The sequence below is a fragment of the Pseudophryne corroboree genome, chromosome 6, assembly GCF_028390025.1.
Source record: "Pseudophryne corroboree isolate aPseCor3 chromosome 6, aPseCor3.hap2, whole genome shotgun sequence".
NCBI lineage: Eukaryota > Metazoa > Chordata > Amphibia > Anura > Myobatrachidae > Pseudophryne > Pseudophryne corroboree.
In genome coordinates, this window is record NC_086449.1 from 570,202,541 (window position 1) to 570,229,666 (window position 27,126).

Genomic DNA, 27,126 nt, shown 5'->3' on the forward strand with positions numbered 1-27,126 from the left:
CAAATCAGGAACAGTACGGTGTACTAGAGGCTTGGAGCCCCTGGCAAACTCTCAAGGTGGGCCTCCTATTTGATTTTGATAAACCCTTAGGTCTACATGTGCAGCTGCAGCTGTGTAGGTACCAACATAGCCAAACAGGGAACCAGCATACGACGAGGGAGTGTACAGAATGTTGGTCATGGGCACTTCCAGGGAACAGACACAGAAATGATTGGGCAGCCGTGGGGGTAGACATGGGCTGTGGGCACACCGACTACCATAGGTGACACCAATGATAGACGAGCCTCTTCAGGTAAGTGGCAGACAGCAGGGGGTGTCAGCAGGCAACAGTGTCGGCGTGGTCACAGCAGACGATGATCCATGGCTTCGGGCCTATCCAGACACCAGAGCTCGGGCACCGGAGCTCTGTGGGCCTCTGAAATTTGCCAGTCTAGCCACTCAGTAGATACGCCATTGCTTACACCCAACATTTGGTTTTGAATATGGCAGTCTTCGTATTGCTGAATATATTATGTGGTGGTGCACTTGTCAGCAGAGGAATAACATTGTTTGAAGAACTGCCTATTACCAGAGAATAGTTTTGAGAATTTCTTGCAAACATGAAAACAGACATCAATCATACATATGAAAGGAACAATATAACATGTTCATAACTTTATTATTGAATAATACAGTAGTTTTCTATAGCTATCAGAAAAGAATATGCATTATTTTTCATGATTAAGTAATATCGATTATCACATTTTATCATTATTCTCCACCACACCTCAGTCTATAATGTGTGTATGACAAACTGTTCTTAACAACAAAAGAGATTGGTAGAACGGTTTGTAAATGCTGTCACGGATAATTCCATTTATATGTACTGGTGGCTGAAAGGATATACACTGTTGTTATAACCATACTTGCTAACCTCCCCACAATAATGGCTGTTCCAGTAGTCCATCCCTGGTGGAAGATATTGGCAGTATTTGGCTTCTTTCCCCGATAAGCTGGCAGAGGACAGTTTTTGTAAAACTATCTCACTAAACTGGTATGTCAGTTTTTTTTTTATTTTCATAACTTCTCCAGTTCTGCCATAATTACGTAGGGCTCTGGCCATTTTCTGATACGTCATTATTTTACGGTTGCCCTTTTCTTTGCCCCACAACTCTGCCAGCTTTTCTTTGTTTTTAGAGACAAATTGGAAGATACCATTGGCTTGGTCCACCCATTGGATGCAGTCTGCCATGTTGATGTCATACAGAGTCTCAAAGAGATATTCATAGAGACGGAGCTTTTTCCTTCCTGTTGATAACCAAATATGATTACTTAGACTGACTGCAAAAGTGTTTACTACAGACAATTTGTTAGTTTTGCTCTGATAGGCTGAATATATAAATGTACAGTACATTTACTGGGGATAGTACATATAGGCCCTCATTCCGAGTTGTTCGCTCGTTCTTTTTCATCGCATCGCAGTGAAAATCCGCTTAGTACGCATGCGCAAAGTTCGCACTGCGACTGCGCCAAGTAACTTTACTATGAAGAAAGTATTTTTACTCACGGCTTTTTCTTCGCTCCGGCGATCGTAATGTGATTGACAGGAAATGGGTGTTACTGGGCGGAAACACGGCGTTTCAGGGGCGTGTGGCTGAAAACGCTACCGTTTCCGGAAAAAACGCAGGAGTGGCCGGAGAAACGGTGGGAGTGCCTGGGCGAACGCTGGGTGTGTTTGTGACGTCAACCAGGAACGACAAGCACTGAACTGATCGCACAGGCAGAGTAAGTCTGGAGCTACTCTGAAACTGCTAAGTAGTTAGTAATCGCAATATTGCGAATACATCGGTCGCAATTTTAAGAAGCTAAGATTCACTCCCAGTAGGCGGCGGCTTAGCGTGTGTAACTCTGCTAAATTCGCCTTGCGACCGATCAACTCGGAATGAGGGCCATAGTACCGGAACTGAAGCACTGATTACAATAAATAAAGCTATGTAATGCTCTGTGTGACAAAATGTGTGGCTAGTGGCTGGATTACGTTTAGGATGCCAAATTTTATATAATCTCTAATGGCTGTCATGTCTCCATCATGCACAGTGAGAACAGGAGCGCTCGCTTAAACTTACCTCCGGTTAATGGCTGAACAGGGACAACACAACGAAGATTTCTGCTCTCACAGAATTCATGGTGAAGGTGGTTGTTGCCTAACAGGCCCGGCAACAGGGGGGTACAAAGGGTACCCTCATCCTGGGCCCTGAGGTCCTGAGGGGCCCCAAAGTTCAGATCAGTGGTGCAAGTAGAAAAAATGTCCTACGGGTACTGTGTGTGCGCCGAAGGCGCGTGCACAAAAAATGGGTGTGGCCAAATGCCACATGGGGTGTGGTCAATGAAAATAGGGGCGTGATACACATATGGGGGGAGGGGCAGATACACGTATGACCCCAATAGTGCCAGATACACGTTGCCCCACAGTGCCAGATATACATTGCCCCACAGTGACAGATATACATTGCCCCACAGTGCCAGATACACATTGCCTCACTGTGCCAGATACACAAATGCCCCCAGAGTGCCAGATACACAAATGTCCCCAGAGTGCCAGATACACATTGCCTCACAGTGCCAGATACACATTGCCTCACAGTGCCAGATACACATTGCCCCACAGTGCCAGATACACAAATGCCCCCAGAGTGCCAGATATACATTGCCTCACAGTGTCAGATACACATTGCCCCACAGTGCCAGATACACAAATGCCCCCACTGTGTCAGATATACATTGCCCCCCAGTGCCAGATACAGAAATGCCCCCCCAGTGCCAGATATCCCCCAGTGCCAGGTATACATGCCCCCCCAGTGCCAGATATCCCCCAGTGCCAGGTATACATGCCCCCCCAGTGCCAGATATCCCCCAGTGCCAGGTATACATGCCCCCCCAGTGCCAGATATCCCCCAGTGCCAGGTATACATGCCCCCCCAGTGCCAGATATCCCCCAGTGCCAGATATACATGACCCCCCAGTGCCAGATATCCCCCAGTGCCAGGTATACATGCCCCCCCAGTGCCAGATATCCCCCAGTGCCAGGTATACATGCCCCCCCAGTGCCAGATATCCCCCAGTGTCAGGTATACAAGCCCCCCCAGTGCCAGATATCCCCCAGTGTCAGGTATACATGCCCCCCCCCCCCTGCTCACCGCTGCCGTCCTGTCTGTGTGAGGGAAGGAGAGCGCAACCTGCGCCTCTCCTTCCCCTCAGTCTCCGGCGGGTGTCTCAGTTTAATTCAGCGCCGATCCGTGAGCCAATCAGAGCTCGCACCGCGAGCTCTGATTGGCTCACGGATTGGCGCTGAATTAAACTGAGACACCCGCCGGAGACTGAGGGGAAGGAGAGGCGCAGGCTGCGCTCTCCTTCCCTCACAACAGCGGCGGGGAGCAGCAGAGGGAGGGAGGGAAGAGGAGCAGCGGCCCGTCGGTGTGGGTACGGCGTACCCACGGCTAAATTCTTACGGGTACACCGTACCCACCCGTACCCACACACTGGTTCAGATACACAAAATAGGGCTGTGACTCCTATTAGTGATTCTAAAGTGAGCACTTTTAGTTTGTCCGGCTGCTCGCAAGTAGGTAAAACATAAATAAAATGATCAAGGCTCGACTACGACCCCCATCCCACGCCCTGCCAGGACCAGCTCACGGCAGCAGAGTGTTTAAGGGGTGGGGCCTAATGCAGAGAAGTGCCAGCCTCCATGAGAGACCTGTGTGATGTAGTCAATGAGTGTCTCTCCTGCTCGCTCAACATCCCTCTACCTAACACTCCCTCTCCCTGACATTGTCTCTTTCTCCCTGACCCTTTGCCTCTCTGACACTGTCTCTCTCCCTGAAACTGTCTCTCTTCCTGACACTGTCTCTCCCTGACACTGTGTGTATCTCTCCCTAACACTCTCTCTCTCTGCCCCACACTCTTCTCTCTCTCCCTGACTCTGACTCTCTCTCCCTGACACTGTCTCTCTCTCTCTCTCTCTCTCTCTCTCTCTCCTTTCCTCTCCCTGACACACTCTCACTCTCCCTCTCTCCCTGACACTGTCTCTCTCCCTTTCTCTCCCTCCTTGGCACTGTCTCTCTTGCGGTCTCTCTCCGACACTGTCTCCTCTTTCTTTCTCTCTCTCTTCCCGACACTGTCTCACTCCCTGACAGAGTCTCTCTCTCTGCTCCCTCTCTTTCCCTGACACTGTCTCTCTCACCCGCTCTCCTTGACCCTGTAGCCCCACACAGTTCGCTTTCTCTCTCTCTATGTCTCCCTGACACTCTCCATCTCTATCTCTCCCTCCTTGACATTGGCTCTCTCATTAACACTGTCTCTCTCTCTCTCCCTGGCACTCTCTCTATCTTCCTGACACTCTCTCTTCCTGACAATCTCTCTCTGACACTGTCTCTCTCTCCCTCCCCTCTCATGCTCCACCCCTCTCTCTCCCTGACATTCTCTCTCTCTTTCTTGCTCACTCTTCCTCTCATTCCCAGTTTTTCCATGAAACCCTCTCTGTCTCTCTTTTTATCCCTGACCCACCCTTCTCACTCTCCCTTTCTCTTTCGTGCTTCTCTCTCTCTCTCTCTTTCACCCTGACACTCTTTCTCTCTTGCTTATCTCTTTCTCCCTGATACCCTCTCTCTCTCCCTTCCTCCCCCTCTCTCTTTTCCTGGCACTCTCTTTATCTCTCTAGCTCCAGGACCCAAAATTTATGTTGCCAGCTCTGCTACCCAATCCTCACAGTCGCAGTTGTATTCACAGTACGTACAACACATAGATCAGGAGAAAGAAACAGATGGGGAAAAAATAAATAAACTAACAATCTGGCGGGTGACAGGTCCAAATGATTTTATTTATTAACAGTTACTTATGTTGTGCCAGCATATTCTGTTGTGTTTTACAATTTGGAACAAACAGTAATAAAATAAGACTGGGTTATAACAGACAGACATAGAGGTAAGAAGGCCCTGCTTGCAAACATATAATCTAGAGATGAGCGGGTTCGGTTTCTCTGAATCCGAACCCGCACGAACTTCATGTTTTTTTTCACGGGTCCGAGCGACTCGGATCTTCCCGCCTTGCTCGGTTAACCCGAGCGCGCCCCGAACGTCATCATGACGCTGTCGGATTCTCGCGAGGCTCGGATTCTATCGCGAGACTCGGATTCTATATAAGGAGCCGCGCGTCGCCGCCATTTTCACACGTGCATTGAGATTGATAGGGAGAGGACGTGGCTGGCGTCCTCTCCGTTTAGAATAGATTAGAGAGACACTTGATTTACTAATTTTGGGGAGCATTAGGAGTACTCAGTACAGTGCAGAGTTTTGCTGATAGTGACCACCAGTTTTATTTATAATCCGTTCTCTGCCTGAAAAAAGCGATACACAGCACACAGTGACTCAGTCACATACCATATCTGTGTGCACTGCTCAGGCTCAGGCCAGTGTGCTGCATCATCTATTATCTATATATAATATTATATATATCTGTCTGACTGCTCAGCTCACACAGCTTATAATTGTGGGGGAGACTGGGGAGCACTACTGCAGTGCCAGTTATAGGTTATAGCAGGAGCCAGGAGTACATAATATATTATATAGTGAGTGACCACCAGACACACAGTGCAGTTTATTTAATATATCCGTTCTCTGCCTGAAAAAAGCGATACACACAGTGACTCAGTCAGTCACATACCATATCTGTGTGCACTGCTCAGGCTCAGGCCAGTGTGCTGCATCATCTATTATCTATATATAATATTATATATATCTGTCTGACTGCTCAGCTCACACAGCTTATAATTGTGGGGGAGACTGGGGAGCACTACTGCAGTGCCAGTTATAGGTTATAGCAGGAGCCAGGAGTACATAATATTATATTAAAACAGTGCACACTTTTGCTGCAGGAGTGCCACTGCCAGTGTGACTAGTGACCAGTGACCTGACCACCAGTATATATAATATTAGTAGTATACTATCTCTTTATCAACCAGTCTATATTAGCAGCAGACACAGTACAGTGCGGTAGTTCACGGCTGTGGCTACCTCTGTGTCGGCACTCGGCAGCCCGTCCATAATTGTATATACCACCTAACCGTGGTTTTTTTTTCTTTCTTTATACATACATACTAGTTACGAGTATACTATCTCTTTATCAACCAGTCTATATATTAGCAGCAGACACAGTACAGTGCGGTAGTTCACGGCTGTGGCTACCTCTGTGTCGGCACTCGGCAGCCCGTCCATAATTGTATATACCACCTAACCGTGGTTTTTTTTTCTTTCTTTATACATACATACTAGTTACGAGTATACTATCTCTTTATCAACCAGTCTATATATTAGCAGCAGACACAGTACAGTGCGGTAGTTCACGGCTGTGGCTACCTCTGTGTCGGCACTCGGCAGCCCGTCCATAATTGTATATACCACCTAACCGTGGTTTTTTTTTCTTTCTTTATACATACATACTAGTTACGAGTATACTATCTCTTTATCAACCAGTCTATATATTAGCAGCAGACACAGTACAGTGCGGTAGTTCACGGCTGTGGCTACCTCTGTGTCGGCACTCGGCAGCCCGTCCATAATTGTATATACCACCTAACCGTGGTTTTTTTTTCTTTCTTTATACATACATACTAGTTACGAGTATACTATCTCTTTATCAACCAGTCTATATATTAGCAGCAGACACAGTACAGTGCGGTAGTTCACGGCTGTGGCTACCTCTGTGTCGGCACTCGGCAGCCCGTCCATAATTGTATATACCACCTAACCGTGGTTTTTTTTTCTTTCTTTATACATACATACTAGTTACGAGTATACTATCTCTTTATCAACCAGTCTATATATTAGCAGCAGACACAGTACAGTGCGGTAGTTCACGGCTGTGGCTACCTCTGTGTCGGCACTCGGCAGCCCGTCCATAATTGTATATACCACCTAACCGTGGTTTTTTTTTCTTTCTTTATACATACATACTAGTTACGAGTATACTATCTCTTTATCAACCAGTCTATATATTAGCAGCAGACACAGTACAGTGCGGTAGTTCACGGCTGTGGCTACCTCTGTGTCGGCACTCGGCAGCCCGTCCATAATTGTATATACCACCTAACCGTGGTTTTTTTTTCTTTCTTTATACATACATACTAGTTACGAGTATACTATCTCTTTATCAACCAGTCTATATATTAGCAGCAGACACAGTACAGTGCGGTAGTTCACGGCTGTGGCTACCTCTGTGTCGGCACTCGGCAGCCCGTCCATAATTGTATATACCACCTAACCGTGGTTTTTTTTTCTTTCTTTATACATACATACTAGTTACGAGTATACTATCTCTTTATCAACCAGTCTATATATTAGCAGCAGACACAGTACAGTGCGGTAGTTCACGGCTGTGGCTACCTCTGTGTCGGCACTCGGCAGCCCGTCCATAATTGTATATACCACCTAACCGTGGTTTTTTTTTCTTTCTTTATACATACATACTAGTTACGAGTATACTATCTCTTTATCAACCAGTCTATATATTAGCAGCAGTCACAGTACAGTGCGGTAGTTCACGGCTGTGGCTACCTCTGTGTCGGCACTCGGCAGCCCGTCCATAATTGTATACTAGTATCCAATCCATCCATCTCCATTGTTTACCTGAGGTGCCTTTTAGTTGTGCCTATTAAAATATGGAGAACAAAAATGTTGAGGTTCCAAAATTAGGGAAAGATCAAGATCCACTTCCACCTCGTGCTGAAGCTGCTGCCACTAGTCATTGCCGAGACGATGAAATGCCAGCAACGTCGTCTGCCAAGGCCGATGCCCAATGGCATAGTACAGAGCATGTCAAAACCAAAACACCAAATATCAGTAAAAAAAGGACTCCAAAACCTAAAATAAAATTGTCGGAGGAGAAGCGTAAACTTGCCAATATGCCATTTACCACACGGAGTGGCAAGGAACGGCTGAGGCCCTGGCCTATGTTCATGGCTAGTGGTTCAGCTTCACATGAGGATGGAAGCACTCAGCCTCTCGCTAGAAAACTGAAAAGACTCAAGCTGGCAAAAGCACCGCAAAGAACTGTGCGTTCTTTGAAATCCCAAATCCACAAGGAGAGTCCAATTGTGTCGGTTGCGATGCCTGACCTTCCCAACACTGGACGTGAAGAGCATGCGCCTTCCACCATTTGCACGCCCCCTGCAAGTGCTGGAAGGAGCACCCGCAGTCCAGTTCCTGATAGTCAGATTGAAGATGTCAGTGTTGAAGTACACCAGGATGAGGAGGATATGGGTGTTGCTGGCGCTGGGGAGGAAATTGACCAGGAGGATTCTGATGGTGAGGTGGTTTGTTTAAGTCAGGCACCCGGGGAGACACCTGTTGTCCGTGGGAGGAATATGGCCGTTGACATGCCAGGTGAAAATACCAAAAAAATCAGCTCTTCGGTGTGGAGGTATTTCACCAGAAATGCGGACAACAGGTGTCAAGCCGTGTGTTCCCTTTGTCAAGCTGTAATAAGTAGGGGTAAGGACGTTAACCACCTCGGAACATCCTCCCTTATACGTCACCTGCAGCGCATTCATAATAAGTCAGTGACAAGTTCAAAAACTTTGGGTGACAGCGGAAGCAGTCCACTGACCAGTAAATCCCTTCCTCTTGTAACCAAGCTCACGCAAACCACCCCACCAACTCCCTCAGTGTCAATTTCCTCCTTCCCCAGGAATGCCAATAGTCCTGCAGGCCATGTCACTGGCAAGTCTGACGAGTCCTCTCCTGCCTGGGATTCCTCCGATGCATCCTTTGTGGCATCGGACAACGCCAGCAATATTGTGTGTGCATTAAATATGGGCAAATTCCAGCACGTCCCATGTTTTGCACATACCTTGAATTTGGTGGTGCAGAATTTTTTAAAAAACGACAGGGGCGTGCAAGAGATGCTGTCGGTGGCCAGAAAAATTGCGGGACACTTTCGGCGTACAGGCACCACGTACAGAAGACTGGAGCACCACCAAAAACTACTGAACCTGCCCTGCCATCATCTGAAGCAAGAAGTGGTAACGAGGTGGAATTCAACCCTCTATATGCTTCAGAGGTTGGAGGAGCAGCAAAAGGCCATTCAAGCCTATACAATTGAGCACGATATAGGAGATGGAATGCACCTGTCTCAAGTGCAGTGGAGAATGATTTCAACGTTGTGCAAGGTTCTGATGCCCTTTGAACTTGCCACACGTGAAGTCAGTTCAGACACTGCCAGCCTGAGTCAGGTCATTCCCCTCATCAGGCTTTTGCAGAAGAAGCTGGAGGCATTGAAGAAGGAGCTAAAAGGGAGCGATTCCGCTAGGCATGTGGGACTTGTGGATGCAGCCCTTAATTCGCTTAACAAGGATTCACGGGTGGTCAATCTGTTGAAATCAGAGCACTACATTTTGGCCACCGTGCTCGATCCTAGATTTAAAGCCTACCTTGGATCTCTCTTTCCGGCAGACACAGGTCTGCTGGGGTTGAAAGACCTGCTGGTGACAAAATTGTCAAGTCAAGCGGAACGCGACCTGTCAACATCTCCTCCTTCACATTCTCCCGCAACTGGGGGTGCGAGGAAAAGGCTCAGAATTCCGAGCCCACCCGCTGGCGGTGATGCAGGGCAGTCTGGAGCGACTGCTGATGCTGACATCTGGTCCGGACTGAAGGACCTGACAACGATTACGGACATGTCGTCTACTGTCACTGCATATTATTCTCTCAACATTGATAGAATGGTGGAGGATTATATGAGTGACCGCATCCAAGTAGGCACGTCACACAGTCCGTACTTATACTGGCAGGAAAAAGAGGCAATTTGGAGGCCCTTGCACAAACTGGCTTTATTCTACCTAAGTTGCCCTCCCACAAGTGTGTACTCCGAAAGAGTGTTTAGTGCCGCCGCTCACCTTGTCAGCAATCGGCGTACGAGGTTACATCCAGAAAATGTGGAGAAGATGATGTTCATTAAAATGAATTATAATCAATTCCTCCGCGGAGACATTGACCAGCAGCAATTGCCTCCACAAAGTACACAGGGAGCTGAGATGGTGGATTCCAGTGGGGACGAATTGATAATCTGTGAGGAGGGGGATGTACACGGTGATATATCGGAGGGTGAAGATGAGGTGGACATCTTGCCTCTGTAGAGCCAGTTTGTGCAAGGAGAGATTAATTGCTTCTTTTTTGGGGGGGGTCCAAACCAACCCGTCATATCAGTCACAGTCGTGTGGCAGACCCTGTCACTGAAATGATGGGTTGGTTAAAGTGTGCATGTCCTGTTTTGTTTATACAACATAAGGGTGGGTGGGAGGGCCCAAGGACAATTCCATCTTGCACCTCTTTTTTCTTTTCTTTTTCTTTGCATCATGTGCTGATTGGGGAGGGTTTTTTGGAAGGGACATCCTGCGTGACACTGCAGTGCCACTCCTAGATGGGCCCGGTGTTTGTGTCGGCCACTAGGGTCGCTAATCTTACTCACACAGTCAGCTACCTCATTGCGCCTCTTTTTTTCTTTGCGTCATGTGCTGTTTGGGGAGGGTTTTTTGGAAGGGACATCCTGCGTGACACTGCAGTGCCACTCCTAGATGGGCCCGGTGTTTGTGTCGGCCACTAGGGTCGCTAATCTTACTCACACAGCTACCTCATTGCGCCTCTTTTTTTCTTTGCGTCATGTGCTGTTTGGGGAGGGTTTTTTGGAAGGGACATCCTGCGTGACACTGCAGTGCCACTCCTAGATGGGCCCGGTGTTTGTGTCGGCCACTAGGGTCGCTAATCTTACTCACACAGCTACCTCATTGCGCCTCTTTTTTTCTTTGCGTCATGTGCTGTTTGGGGAGGGTTTTTTGGAAGGGCCATCCTGCGTGACACTGCAGTGCCACTCCTAGATGGGCCCGGTGTTTGTGTCGGCCACTAGGGTCGCTAATCTTACTCACACAGCTACCTCATTGCGCCTCTTTTTTTCTTTGCGTCATGTGCTGTTTGGGGAGGGTTTTTTGGAAGGGACATCCTGCGTGACACTGCAGTGCCACTCCTAGATGGGCCCGGTGTTTGTGTCGGCCACTAGGGTCGCTTATCTTACTCACACAGCGACCTCGGTGCAAATTTTAGGACTAAAAATAATATTGTGAGGTGTGAGGTATTCAGAATAGACTGAAAATGAGTGTAAATTATGGTTTTTGAGGTTAATAATACTTTGGGATCAAAATGACCCCCAAATTCTATGATTTAAGCTGTTTTTTAGTGTTTTTTGAAAAAAACACCCGAATCCAAAACACACCCGAATCCGACAAAAAAAATTCGGTGAGGTTTTGCCAAAACGCGTTCGAACCCAAAACACGGCCGCGGAACCGAACCCAAAACCAAAACACAAAACCCGAAAAATTTCAGGCGCTCATCTCTAATATAATCTATAGGAAACCTAGATGTTACTTACAAATAAACCTTTGAGTTTATTGTAATCTATTCTAGAAAGCTGTTTTGTTTTTCTGTGTGTGTGTGTGTGTGTGTGTGTGTGTGTGTGTATAAATATATATATATATATATATATATATATATATATATTGGAACAGGTGAAGTGGCACTCACTATATATCCAAAGTCATCTGCTGGGGTGCCAAAATTCCAGGGAGAAACTTGTATCCGCAAGGTCCCGTTATACTTTCAGTTCAATATAAGGAAGGCACTCACCAGACTTGTAATGCAAAAAAATTGTTTATCAAATCTCACATCAGCAGCTTAATCGTGGTTGGTCGACGTTTCGGTCCCATACCGGACCTTTTTCCAGACCAGTGTGTACAATCGTCAGAATCACAAACCAAATAACCTCAGTGTGGAACTACAAGTACCCCCACAGAGCCCGCCCATGACTCCATCAACCAATTACAATCAAAATGTTCAATCAGTTAGATTATATAATTGGCAAACACATATAGCATACTACACCTCTCAAGCATGTAGTTTAACCTATCTATGTACAGCATATTAGAAATTGTAGTGGCGCTCACCTCATTCCCTGTTTGGAATCGATAGACTGGTGGAACGCACGCCGCCGGTGACCCGCATGGTACTTCCGCCATCTGTAATTATTATTACCCCTTCTGGTTTCATCGTTCAACACTAGATAACTAGTGGAACGCAAGCCGCGGGTGACCCGCAAGGCGCTTCCGCGTCTCATATCAAAATATAGTCATTTCCGGATAGTCATGTGAATACCGGAGCGCAGCATAAATATGCTATATAATGCTTCATATGTCTTCATATTAATATATCAACATCAAGTCAAATGTGAGTGGCTGTGTCTGTGTTTGCACTAATATATCTTTGGTCAAATCTTATTAATCTTTTTAAGTTAGCCGCTCATGCTGGTGTCAGTAGTTCCACACTGGTTCAAGCCAACATAGTGAAAATCCGATATCAATACATATAAACATACAAATAATATGGTACTAAGTAACATATTATTATTAAAATCAGACAATTAGATTGAATCGCTGGACAACCATGGTGGATAACCCCTTTATAGAATCAATCATTGAATAGTCAAAGATCTCAAACTTGAACTTATTAGAACCCAATGTCCAAAATATTTCAAGAAACATATTTAAAGAAAAATACTTAGATGGTTCTGTTCATTTAGCCCTCTTGGTGACACAGTTCCCAAATAGTGGATCCAATACGCTTCCCTTTTTAGGAGCAGTAGACCTCTGTCTCCCCCCTGTTGGGGTGGCGGGATCCAGTCAATAATCATATGACGTAATGTGGCAACCTGATGTTTCATCTGCATAAAATGAAGTGCCACAGGTTTATCTGTTTTACCGCTGGTGAGTGCCAATTGTATTGAGGACCTGTGTTGATTAATTCGTTCACGATACGTTCTGATAGTTTTTCCCACGTACATCTTCCCACATGGACAGGTGAGATAGTAGACTACATAGTCCATTAAACATGTCAGTTGGTGCCATAGTTGCACTTTTATGCCATATAATGGGTGGTTGAAAAATCGCCCAGTTATCATAGCTCTGCAGGTCATGCATTTCAAGCATTTGAAGCATCCTGGATTTACATTCAACCAGGTATTGACAGTCGTCGTTGTTGGTCGCATGGTTGGTCTCATCAGCATATCCTTCAGGTTAGATCCTCTTTGTACACTCAATAAAGGTGGTTTGCTGCCAACCTTCTTGAATTTGGGGTCAGTACTGATCATGGACCAATTTTTCTTTATTGTTTTCTCCACCGTATGCAAACTGGTGTTACAACTGGTCTTGAATATTATGTGGTCGCGGTTCTTATCTCTGCTGCTAATACTTTTCTTGTGTATTTTACGTGCTTTGATCAAACACTTATCCACCACTGGAGCTGTATATCCACGTTCAATGAAGCGTTGTCTGCACTCAAGCAGTTGTGTGTCAGCATTGATGTCATTAGAGTTATTTCTTAATACCCGAAGAAATTGAGAAACAGGTAAATTAGATTTTAACTTATCCGGGTGATGGCTGGATGCCCATAAAAGGGTATTTCGGTCAGTGGGCTTACGATATAGAGTATAATCAAGCATTGATGGTGATGATGGATCTTTGTATATGGTAATGTCCAAAAAGTTGATAGTCAACTCACTTATTGTAGCTGTCAATCTAATTGGACTATTAAGAGCATTAAGGGTGTCCACCATGGTCTGAAAGGATTCGGCGGATCCCCGCCAGATGATAAAGAGATCATCAATTTATCTCTTGTAACATACAATGTGCTCAGCATATGTCACCAAAATATTATCATGTTCATATTTTGCCATGTACAGATTGGCGAACACCGGGGCCAAATTAGAACCCATAGCGGTGCCCGCCAACTGTACATAGTACTCGTCCTGGTATTGAAAATGGTTACATGTAAGTACTAACCTAATCAAACTCAGAACAAATTCAATGGGTGGACCCTCATAAGGTCCCTTGATCAGTGCTTCTCTTACAGCAGCTATCCCTTCTTCATGAGGGATCACGGTGTATAATGATGTAACATCTAGAGTTGCTAAGAGGCAGGAGGATACATCATCAGTAATCCGAGATAAAACCCCCAGGAGATCACCTGTATCGCGGATATAGCTATCCATCATCTTCACACATGGTTGTAGAAAATGATCGACAAACCGTGCCAACGGTTGCAGCAATGACCCTTGTGCAGATATTATCGGTCTCCCTGGGGGTTTTACCAAGGATTTGTGCACCTTTGGGAGGGTGTAGATAATAGGACATATAGGATGAGTCATCGATAGATAATCGAAGGTATCATCATTAATCCATGCACATCGTAATGCCTGTGTCAACAGATTGTCAACCTCCTTTTTAAATCTAGGAATGGGATTATAGGGGACTTGCATGTAGGTGTTAACATCAGACAATTGTGTTTTAATTTCAAGATCATAATCCGCAAAGTCCTAAAGGACTACTGCTCCTCCCTTATCAGCATTCCTAATTACCAGGCTAGTGTTTTGTTTTAACTCTCTAAGTGCTTGCCATTCAGCATTGGATAAATTAGAATAGCCTTCATTGTCCTTATTACTTTTCTGAATCTCATTGTCTATCACCTGTAAAAAGGTTTTTAAACTTGCATTATTAGATACCGGATCAAATTTGCTTGAATTCTTAAACAACCCCAATGGTCGTGTTTGAGTATCAAGCTGTGGCTGATTGTTGACAAATTTATTGTCAAAGAACTCCCTAAGACGCAATTGGCGTCCCATCTTATATCGCTCAATTGACCACTTAAAGGGTTTAAAATGGCAAGTAGGGACAAACGAGAGGCCTTTCTTCAATAATGAAGTTTCTGCCTCAGATAGCACATGAGTAGACAGATTGAATATTAAGTTCGGGAACCTCTCCCTCCTCGTCCCCGTGTTTTTGATCCTCCCCCTCCGCGGGTGGGGTCGCCTGTAGCGACTTTGGCCCTCCGAGCTCTGGTGCCAGGTCCTAAAAAAGAGGATGAAGCTCCAGCTCCAGATGGCGGTATAGTATCAGTGAACTCAGAGTCAGACGAGGAATAACCTTGTGAATAATTAAATCTTTGTTGTCTCTGATTATATCTACCTTGTCGGTTATGTCGCCATCTGGTGGTTTGATCCTCCCCAGATAGCCACTTGTATACTGAATGTTGTTGATAGTCAGATTCAACAGTTTCCCATTTTTTCCTTTTGAATGCTAACAAATCAGTTCTTTATTTATAAATCTGTAATTTGATTTTCTCTAGCCAGTTTTCTGATTTGTCAGCCTTCAAACTGGAAGTATATTCACGTTCAAACGTCTCAATGTCACTTTTTACCTTTTTAAGTTCTATCCCTACTTCCTCCACCACAAGCACCAATAAGTCAGACGAACATTTGTTTAATATTCCACACCACTTAACACAAAACGATGGATTTTTTCTGCCAATTGTGGGAGTATTGGCAATTCTAAATCCCCTGGGGATTCTTTGTTTCCGGTAATATTCGGAAAGAAACTGCCCATGAAGGGTTAAATCAATTTCCCTCTTCTTTAATTTGTTAAGCTTGTGAAAGAGATCTAATGGTGTTCGAGCTGGCAGCTGCTCAAAATCTGTTTGATTGAATAGAACTTTTTCAATGTCATCATCAGTGAAACTAACTAATGCATTTTCTGCTTCACTTAATGAATTCTCATCTAAAGTGCCACTATTTTGAGACATTCTATACCAGGCGAGACTATGAACAATATCTTATCTTATCCAGCGATTCAGTCAACACATAAATATAGACAATTTAAAATACCATAAACTAGGTCACAAAGGCAAGGATTCCTGACAACTTGTATTTAGTCAAATGTATTCACCATCTAAATCTCCAAAAAAGCTTATAATAATCCATCCGACGGTAGAACTTTTTAGTCCTAATGTTTAATGCAGGGTGCTCACTTAGATATATATCACAATGATATCATCACATATTTTGGAACAGGTGAAGTGGCACTCACTATATATCCAAAGTCATCTGCTGGGGTGCCAAAATTCCAGGGAGAAACTTGTATCCGCAAGGTCCCGTTATACATTCAGTTCAATATAAGGAAGGCACTCACCAGACTTGTAATGCAAAAAAATTGTTTATCAAATCTCACATCAGCAGCTTAATCGTGGTTGGTCGACATTTCGGTCCCATACCGGACCTTTTTCCAGACCAGTGTGTACAATCGTCAGAATCACAAACCAAATAACCTCAGTGTGGAACTACAAGTACCCCCACAGAGCCCGCCCATGACTCCATCAACCAATTACAATCAAAATGTTCAATCAGTTAGATTATATAATTGCCAATTTCTTTGCATTACAAGTCTGGTGAGTGCCTTCCTTATATTGAACTGAATATATATATATATATATATATATATATATCGGTGTCGGATCCAGCAGGGGGGGGGGGGGCGATGAGGGCGATCGCCCCCCATAACACACCAACCCAGAGCCGCCCACTTGTTGTTCCTGCGGGCATCAGAGCCAGAGGTCGGGGGAGCTGCATGCGACGGCCGTGACCTGGCCGCGCTGGCCACATTCAGACAGTGCAGCTGAGACGGTGCCATATAGGACCACCCAGTGTGCCCTGGTCCCTGCTACCAGCGGCAACAGCACAACTCTCTGCGCGCTGCAGCCTTGTTCTTGAAGGCTTCAGCCGTGGAGGAGCTGCAGCCGCCATGTCTGGCATCCCTGGAACCCAGAACGGGAACCGCATGGATGCCGACTCCTTACCGAGGGCTCGACAGACAGGTGAGGGGTGTGGAGATGACAGGAGACAAGTGGCTGGTGATGAGAGAGCGGCTGGTGTGCTGTGCTGGGGAGAGCCAGGGCAGGAGAGACAGGGGACCTGTCCCGGCAGATGGAGAAGGAGGGCTGGGTGGATGGGACTATATTTTATTGTGTCTGTGTATGTACTGTATGGTGCATCACTAGTGTCTGTATGTGCATGGAGTAATACTAGGGGTTGTGTGTGCTGTGTATCACCAGGGTCTGTGTGTGTTAGTAGTGTATGTATGGTGTATCACTAGTGTCTGTGTGTGCTAGTAGTGTATGTATGGCATATAGCTAGTGTCTGTGTGTTACTAGTGTATGTAGTGTATCACTAGAGTGTGTGTTTATGTTACTAGTGTATGTATGGTGTATCACTAATGTATGTGTGTGCCACTAGTGTATGTATGGTGTATCACTAGTGTCTGTGTGTGTTACTAGTGTATGTATGGTATATCACTAGTGTCTGTGTGTGTTACTAGTGTATGGTGTGTATCACTAGTGTCTGTGTGTGTTAGTAGTGTATGTATGGTGTGTGTGTGTTAGTAGTGTATGTATGGTGTGTCACTAGCGTCTGTGTGTGTTACTAGTGTATGTATGGGGTATCACTAGTGTCTAGAGAGAGAGAGAGAGAGAGAGAGAGAAAACAAGAAAGGCACAACCTGATCAGCAATCAAAAAATTTCCTAGTTCACAACACAATTACAGCAGAGAGATGTGACTATAGGCCTAATTCAGACCTGATCGTAGCAGCAAATTTGTTAGCAGATGGGCAAAACCATGTGCACTGCAGGGGGGAGGGGGTTTAGATATACCATGTGCAGAAAGAGTTAGATTTGGGTGGAGTGTGTTAAATCTGAAATCCAAATTGCAGTGTAAATATAAAGCAGCCAGTATTTAGTTCAGTTCAGTACAGAAGGGTCAAAACTAGGAAAGCCACAGGCCCAGATAGAGTATCGCCATCTGCCCTAAAGAACTGTGCTGTTCAGCTTGCCCCCATCTTCTCCAAGATCTTCAACACTTCACTGGAGACCAGGCCTGCCATCAAGGGGGGACGGTGGGTACTGCAGTCCCGGGCCCGGACTGAGATGGGGCCTGGGTGCTTGTAGTCAGGATCAGGGACACAGGTCAGCTGCCTGACTGCGCATCGGCAGGCAGCAACGAAGGGACAGAGGCAGAGCCACAGTCTGCGACCATATTCTTAATACAGAGCCAGCTGTGAGCCAATCGGAGCTCACGAACCGGCAGCCAATCAGGAGCTCTGTCCATCCGTGGCTGCCTGCCGATGCGCAGGCAGGCAGCTGACCTGGCCACCTGATACTGACTACAACCACCCTGGCCCCCTCAAAAGGTACAGTTTGGGGAATGCAGGGGAGGAGGAGGAACGGACAGTGTGTGTGGTGGTGCGGGAAGGGGGGGGGGGGGACCCCTGCCTTGTGAGGGTCAGTCCCGGGCCTCATTATTTCTTATGGCAGCCCTGCTAGAGACGTGCAAGTTTCCCTCCTGATTTAAATGTTCAACAATTGTCCTGGTTCCAAAGAGCGCAGCTGCAAAAGACCTAAACGACTACAGGCCGATCGCACTAACATCTGTGGCAATAAAAGTGTTTGAACGGCTGGTGCTGAACCACCTGAGAGAAGCGACTAACACCCACCTAGACCCCTTGCAGTTTGCATACCGAGTGAACAGGAGTGTCGAGGATGCAGTTAACTTGGGGCTGCACTACATCCCGACTGGGCTCTTATGTAAGGGTCCTATTTGTCAACTTCAGTTCGGCATTCAACACAATCGTCCCCAGTATCCTGCAAGCCAAACTCCTCTCCTTAGGGGTCCCATAATCAACATGCTTCTGGATCGTCGACTTCCTGACAGCAAGGAAATAGGTGGTGAAAACCGGGTCATTCACGTCTAGTGGGCGCATGATCAGCATGGGGGGCCCCTCAAGGATGTGTCCTCTCCTCCCTGCTCTTCTCTCTATATACCAACGACTGCACCACGGCTGAACATCAGTAAAAATTATAAAATTCGCAGACGACACCACCATCATCGCTTAATCAAGGACGAAGACGGATCTGCATACAGATGCAAAGTGGAACGGCTAACGCAGTGGTGTGGCAGGAACAACCTTGACCTAAATCCTCTCAAAACAGCTGAGATGGTGGTGGACTTCAGAAGGAAACCCAATGCCATGCAACCACTCGTAATAGCTGACAGCGTGGTTTCGTGGGTCGACTCCTTCAAATTCCTAGGGTAAAAAATTTCCAGAGACCTCAAGTGGGGACCCAACATAAGCACTGTCGTAAAGAAGGCCCAGCAGTGGATGTTCTTTCTGAGGCAACTCAGGAAATTCAACATCCCGCAGAAGCTGCTCCGAATCTTCTACACACCGATCATAGAATCGGGGACCCAACATAAGCACTTTCGGAGGCAACTCAGGAAATTCAACATCCCGCAGATAGCTGACAGCGTGGTTTCGTGGGTCGACTCCTTCAAATTCCTAGGTTGAAAAATTTCCCGAGACCTCAAGTGGGGACCCAACATAAGCACTGTCGTAAAGAAGGCCCAGCAGCGGATGTTCTTTCTGAAGCAACTCAGGAAATTCAACATCCCGCAGAAGCTGCTCCAAATCTTCTACACACCGATCATAGAATCAGTCCTATGTTCCTCGATCACAGTCTGGCATGGAGCTGCCAATGAGAGTGACAGACGGAGGCTGCAAAGGGTGGTGAGGACAGCTGAAAAGATTGTTGTGGCTGACCTCCCTCCCGTCCAGGAATTGGGATCCGGTCTCTAGGTCGACAGTAAAGAGGTCGACAGTAACTAGGTCGACAGGGTCTCTAGGCCGACATGTTCTAGGTTGACAGGTCAAAATGTCGACATGAGTTTTAAACTTTTTTCATTTTTTTAACTTTTTCATACTTAACGATCCACGCGGACTATGATTGGGAGGCATGGCAAGCGAAGCGTGCCATTCGAGGGGACACGGTGCACTAATTGGGGTTTCCGGTCACTGTACGGAGAAAAACGACACCAAAAAAAACATTAAAAACTCATGTCGACCTTTTGACCTGTCTACATAGAGACCCTGTCGACCAATAGTGGTCAACCTAGACACTGTCGACTTAGTTACTGGCGACCTTCCATACCACATCCCCAGGAATTATACCAGTCAAGGGTCAGGAAGTGAGCAGAGAAAATTGTGGCAGATATGCAGCACCCAGGTCACAAACTGTTTGAACCGCTTCCATCATGCAGACGCTACAGGTCCATTCCAGCGAAGTCGACCAGATCCATTAAAAGCTCCTTCCCACTAGCTGTCCACCAGCTGAACAATATATAAAAAGTCTAACATGTCTAATATGTCTAAAATGTCGATTTTGTCATACAGTTGCAATGTGCAGTATGAACTCATACATGTAATGTTTGTAATGTATGCTACGTTTTCCCCTTTCCTATGCTATGTATTCCCCCTTCATGTTGCTGCTTGGTGATGCATTGTAACACAAAAAAATCCTAGTGTACGTGAGTACACCTGGCCAATAAAGCTGATTCTGATTTACCATCCACAGAAACAATATAACCCACCCAAATCTAACTCTCTCTGCACATGTTATATCTGCACACACACATACACACACACACACACACACACACACACACACACACACACACACACACACATCCTGCAGTGCACACAGTTTTGCCCATCTGCTAACAAATTTGCTGCTACGATCAGGTCTGAACTAGGCCCTATATTAATATTAGGAAAAGAAAGCACTCAGAGGGCACTTTAAAGTCAAGCGCATATTGTGGAATATGACATGCTTACCATGTTTTTGTGGTGTTTTGCTGGCATTTACTGTGTACATTAACTGATGATCCTCATCACTCTGCAAGTTGTGGTGCATCAAATCATTTATCTGTAGGGAAAATGTGTTTGTAGAGAAGATACATAGTTAACCATATGTACATGGCATCTATAATTAAAGATCTCCTATTCTAATGGTGCCCATACACTTGTGCAATTATCGGTACTAGACTTCGATTTCGACCACATCTGTGAGAGAAATCGAATGATTGTATGCACATTTTAGTACCTTTCGATGCGATGCGCGGGCACTCCGGTCGAATATCGCGTCTCAAGATATTATGTGCTGCACATAATATTTATCACATCGCAGTGCGATCGCATGTGTTACTAGAAACACATGCTAAATATCGCACTGCGATGTGCGATGGGCACCCACCAGGAGCGGCCAGAGGCCGCTCCCACTCGGCGGTGACGTGCCCATCACGTGATTGTAACCCTACCTTACCTCCAGATGAGGGTCACTAGTATAAATGTGTGCCTCCACCCAAGCTAATTTCTATGTCGGCTTGCCTGGGTAAGCCAGGTGTAAAGTATGTGTACCATTTATTAAATATACATTTAATATACCAATCCCCTTAATTTATTAAATATCTGTTTATCTTCTCTTTTCAGGGTTCCAGAGTCCATTGGTACCAACACAACACTTTTACAGTAAGTATTATAGGTTTGTTTTAATACATTCTTTACTTTAATTCTACTTTAACCTTATGTCTAACTCCCTATTACAACACTCCTCTAATTAAGCAATGTCTTTTCCTATACATTAAATATTTTGCATGCATTACAAAAAAAAAAACACTTGAATATACTATAATGAGTGACCCGGGTACTCTCAGATAATAAAATGTTTGCGCAGTTGGGGCCCATGGTACGTAAGAAACTGTTGTCCTTAGAAAGTAGTGGATATTTTCCAATTTATGACCTAAGGTTAGTCAATTTCCTTCTCTGGGAATAATATATGTTCCTTCTCCTTTCCCTATCTTCTTATCCTTCAATCTGCTAACAGATGCAGTACTTTACAAATAGCCAAAAATATTATTTTGTCTCCATTTGGCATAAATATATAGTTAGAAAGATTGCTATGGTTCTATTCAGCCTCTCTCTCTCTCTCTCTCTCTCTCTCTCTCTCTCTCTCTCTCTCTCTCTCTCTCTCTCGTTACTTTTGTTTCTTTCCTTGATAGTATCCACAAAGTCTGTATCAATAATGTAACCTTTCTAGTCTTTTAGTAATAATACTGCAACTCCTGCCAGAAATAGTCTCTCATAAGTATTATAAAGGCTTGTTCAGTTGATTAGTTGCATCCTTGCATAAATAATGCTCCAATTGCAATATGTTAAGGGATTAGTTGCATATAAAGACTTGAATGACTTAAATATTCACTCCTCCTGCTTATCAGTATATGCAGTCTCATTACCTCGGTGTATATAAATATATACTATTATAATCTCCATTTTATTATATGACAGGAGGTACCGCTTTATTATGTTCAGCACTTCCTTTGTTCTTATAACTACTGTAGTGCAGGCTATAAATAATAATTACACTCGCAGGTTATTAGTGTAATTAAGCAGAGGCTCATTGATGCGTATCCACAAGTTCTTGAATCCCCAAATGATTTCAGTCACTATTAATATACTTCAGAAAATCCAAATAGCAAGGAAGTCACAAGCCTTTATAGTCTCCCACTATTAGAAGGAATAAAGTCTATTGCCAGGTGTTTCCTATCCTTACTCTCAGGGCTTTGTCTTTATATGTACTTCAGCTGCTTACATCTTCATTATTATACCCCTTACTTTATATATATTTTCAGTTCTCAGTTCTTTAAAGGGTTTAACTTTAGTGTGTAATAAGAATTGCCTCTGGATAATACAGTCTAAACATATGTGTGCAGCTAAATGTCTCTCATCTCAGTGAGGCAGCCTCAAACACTTAATATGTGCAGGTGTTAATAGTTCACTTACACCTCCACGATCATCAGTGTATCAGCGGTGCTGTCACTTTCTTCCCCGACTCTCCTATTGGCTCAGCTCTCAGCTTGCAGGCGCCACCTCCCTTTGTCTCGAGTCTCAGCAATGGAACGGCCCCCTTACTGAATTGTGGGTGTATAGGGTACCGCCTCCTTTCTTGTTACACTGGTGCCTGGGGATGGGAGATGCTGGAGCTCTCGTCCATGTCGCCGCCGCCTTCTGCCTCCTGCTACCCGCAGTTATGTTTACAGCCATCTGCAGGAGCAAGGGCGCTACGGCAGCCCACACTCTGGAGCGGAGCGGCAGCCTAGGGATCTGAGGACAGATAGGCTACCTTAGCGCTTCTCCTGCCTTCTGCCTCTTAATCCCAGCCACTCCGTCTCCCAGCACAGAGACTTCCTTGACCGGCTGCGCTACCCAGGAGCTCTCCGGCTACTGCTGTAATGTTCACAGCGTTACAGCTCTTAGCAGCGCCGGAGAGAGCCAGGTACCAACACTGCAAGGTGGATCAGCATACTGGCTGTCGGGCGGCTGAGAGCGTCTTTTATACGCTCTCTTCACCGGCCGCGCGGGTCCCCCTTTGCACACGGCTCCCCTCTCTATACCGGCGCGCGGTCTCCCTTCTACACACCGCTCCCCTGTGTTACCGGCGCGCGGTCCCTCTTTGCACACGGCCTCCCTACGTTGTCTCCCCGAGCGCGTGAGGGCTCAGCATGCCATAGATGCAATACAGGGGAAGTGACGCAGCAATCACCCCCACCCTCCTGACCCCTCTATTTCTGTACCACAACAAATACACATATACTATCTTCATTACATTTCATATATATACATAAATATACAAATGTGTAATTCATATTTACAAAAGAAATAATACATATTCATGTTACATGATTACCATGCGATCTATCGCATGATCGCATGGTAATCACTTTGACAGTTCAGGTGCAATTTTATCGCATCTGAACTGCCTGTGCGAGGCCCCGCGATGTCGTGTCGCGGGGCATCGCACAAGTGTATGGGCACCATAAGCATTCTACAGAAAAAAACTACTTATCGAAATGTTGCCAAATTTTCTGTACGTCTGTATATCAAGATTGCTCATTAGTGACATCTAGTGCAAATGATTGACTACTTTATTACATTTTAGTGTGTGGCTTCTCAGTCATCTCCTTTAGCTATGTCCATCTGCCATGTCCAGCCTATGCAGCCAGCATTGGATAAAAACAAGCGCAAAAAAAATAAAACATTCTTGTTCATGTTTCAACTCCAAACCACTCCCACAAGGCCAGAACCTGACAATGTGGATGCAGTCTTTATATAAATAATGGGCATTGGCAGAAAATATAAAGGTATAAAGGTTTAACAAGTACTCCACTAAGTCTGAAATCAAGTACTCGCTTAATTTAATGTGTAATGACTACTATAATCTCTTCCCATTGTCTGTTGTATTCCTTACTACAGCATTTTATTTTGTGTTGGACCTAGAATCCCTCAATTCTGAGTTTCAGGAGTCAGTGCATGCAACATGATTCCCCATTCAAGCTTCCAGTTCTGAATCTACCCTTACAAGACAGACTCTTGGGAGTCTGCAAAATCTCCTCAGTGGGTTCAGTTAGAATGAGAGTAGTTCAAAGAATACAGGATTTTGAAAAGTTTATTCACACTTCAATATTACAACCACCTGATTCTTAGGGGTCTATTTGTTAAGCCTTGGATGGAGACAAAGTGGCCGGAGATAAAGTACCAGCCAGTACCAGCGGGGCCGCGCATTGTTAATCGTTGGTGTCTACACACTGCACGATATGAACGGGTTCTCATTCATTAATGAACGAGAACATTCATATCGTGCAGGGAGATCTGCCAGTGTGTAGGGGCCATTAGTGTGTACACTCAATTTCGTTTGTCAGGGCTCTGGGAAGTTCAAGGGAAATTGCTCATCTTCCACATTGTTCATCTTTCACATTGGTCATGTCTTCTAGTGTGTAGGGCCCTTTATTTTATTAACACCATACAGCTTTACAATTTCAACGCCTCTTCGGGGCCCTATACACTAGCCGATCCGCCGCCGAGCTGCCCGACGGCGAATACGGCCGACGAGCGACCCGGCGGCGGGGGGGCAGTGACGGGGGGAGTGAAGTTTCTTCACTCCCCCCGTCACGCGGCTGCATTGAAGTGCAGGCAAATATGGACGAGATCGTCCATATTGGCCTGCATGCACAGCCGACGGGAGACCAGCGATGAACGAGCGCGGGGCCGTGCATCGTTCATCGCTGGAGCCTCCACACTGAAAGATATGAACGAGTTCTCGTTCATTTATGAACAAGATCGTTCATATCTTTCCGAAAATCGGCCAGTGTGTAGGGCCTATTCCTCACGAACAACCATACAGAACCTATTGTTTCTCTGCCAATCCATACCACAACACAACACACAATTCACTGTGATGAACAGCTAAGTATTATTTTTTCTAGGTTCACTCGGTAGAAGATACTGTTTCTGTAGCACATACACATGCACCATAAATAACTACAGGTTGAGTCTCCCTTATCCAAAATGCTTGGGACCAGAGGTACTTTGGATATGGGATTTTTCCGTATTTTGGAATAATTGCATACCATACTGAGATATCATGGTGATGGGAACTAAATATAAGCACAGAATACATTTATGTTACATATACACCTTATACACACAGCCTGAAGTCAATTTTAGCCAATATTTTTTAGAACTTTGTGCATTAAACAAAGTGTGTGTACATTCACACAATTCATTTATGTTTCATATACACCCTATTCACACAGCCTGAAGGTCATTTAATACAATATTTTTAATAACTTTGTGTATTAAACAAAGTTTGTGTACATTGAGACCTCAAAAAACAAAGATTTCTCTATCTCACTCTCACTCAAAAAAGTCCGTATTTCGGAATATTCCGTATTTCGGAATATATGGATATGGGATACTCAACCTGTATTTCATAATATATATGCCAAACTTCCAGGGCCAGTACCAATTTTTATACATTTGTTCCTTGAAAATTTTATAACTGCAAATGAAAAAAATCTTCAATTTAATGTTCAGTAGTATATAATTCTCACCTCTTAGATTTCATTATGAGGCTTTTTAATGCATACTGATTGATTGATTGATTGATTGATTGATTGATTGATTGATTGATTGATTTTTTAAACATTCTACACAATTTCAGTAAGCATATAATGACAAGGATTGTATATATTACAGTAATATAAACTGTGAATATTAGAAGTTATTTTCCCATGTAACTCTGGAAAACATATTTAATCATATATAGTTGATCGAGTCAGATCTGTTATATGAAAGCAAAAGTTACCATCCAGAATGATATTATTATTACAACATGGAATGCATACTTACAGCTGTATCTGTCCATTGGTGTGTTGCAGTCTCTGTAGTGGGTGCTGTGAAGTTGGGATCACTTTGTGGTTGGTTATTGAAGATGGCTGTATAAATTTTGTATTCTGCTGCTTGAGAGAAAATATTAGCATTCAAGCATTAGCATTCTCCAGCCTGGCACCTCTCTGCTTTGCATCCCTTTACTGAGCATAGAAGCGTTAGTTATAATATTCATACATTTTTGTGTAAAGGTTTCAGATCTAACAACATCATGGAATAAGGGTTTGATCATGGAGTATAGTGCTCTTTTAAAGGTTGGTTGGATCTAGAACTGAAAATTCTGAAAAGCCTATTCTTTTTGATGGGCCTATCTCACTATTTTCTGGAGATGTGCGCCTGCCCCGAAGATTTGGATTTGGATCGGCCAGATTTGGATTTGGATTTGCCAAACAGCCATGACGGGATTTGGATTTCTTTCCAAAATTGAGAAAAAAATGCCCATATCACATAATTTTTGTGTTTTTTTGGGCCTAGAGTACTGTATTATTAACCTTGATAACATTAATTTCCAGTCATTTGCAGACAATTTTGACCACCTTAATGCTCACAATGTTGTTTTCAGACACTTTAGGTCAAAGTCTGCAGCCAGCTGGCTGGTTACTTTCCACTAGGCGACAGAGCAGCGGCACAAACAGACGGCAGTTTGTAGTATATCTATGAAACACTGCCACACAGCATTGGGATAAATGAACAATGGTGCAAGATGGAATTGTCTTTATGTTGGATATTGGATATTAAACAGGACGTGCACAATTTAACAAACCAATCATTTCAGGTACAAGGACTGCCACACTTGTGGCTGAAATTATTGGTTTGTTTGGGCCCAAAAAAAACAAGATACCAGTTGCCTTAAAGCAACAGCTCTACAGTGTCTACAAGATGTAATCGCCACTGCCATTCTCATCAGTATGTACATCCTCCTCATCATCATACAGTATTAATTCCTCCCCGCTGGAATCCCCCATTACAGATGTCTCTGTATTTTGATGTAATTGCTGGGACAGGTCTTCTGAGTGGAATTTCCAGTCCACTTTGATGAACATCGTCTTTTCCA

The 27,126-nt window shown here is 44.8% G+C and overlaps 1 protein-coding gene across 1 annotated transcript; it reads right to left on the bottom strand.

The window, feature by feature from the left end:
* Positions 1–760: 760 nt before the first annotated feature.
* Positions 761–26,304, bottom strand: SPIC (Spi-C transcription factor). The gene is made up of 4 exons (XM_063930016.1): positions 26,250–26,304; positions 26,034–26,143; positions 20,625–20,715; positions 761–1,287 (listed from the first exon to the last, which is right to left on the bottom strand). Exons 1-4 carry the CDS (start codon positions 26,302–26,304, stop codon positions 857–859), a joined length of 687 nt encoding a protein of 228 aa, XP_063786086.1. The 3' UTR covers positions 761–856.
* Positions 26,305–27,126: the final 822 nt, after the last annotated feature.

What these genes read in the sequence shown, in the direction of transcription:
- SPIC (XM_063930016.1), bottom strand. Translation starts at nt 26,304, where the DNA reads ATGATCAAACCCTTATTCCATGATGTTGTTAGATCTGAAACCTTTACA. An exon ending in TGAAACCTTTACACAAAAAT is followed by an intron (nt 26,144 to 26,249) that starts GTATGAATATTA and finishes TTTTCTCTCAAG; the next exon opens with CAGCAGAATACAAAATTTAT. An exon ending in ACCAATGGACAGATACAGCT is followed by an intron (nt 20,716 to 26,033) that starts GTAAGTATGCAT and finishes TTTTCCCTACAG; the next exon opens with ATAAATGATTTGATGCACCA.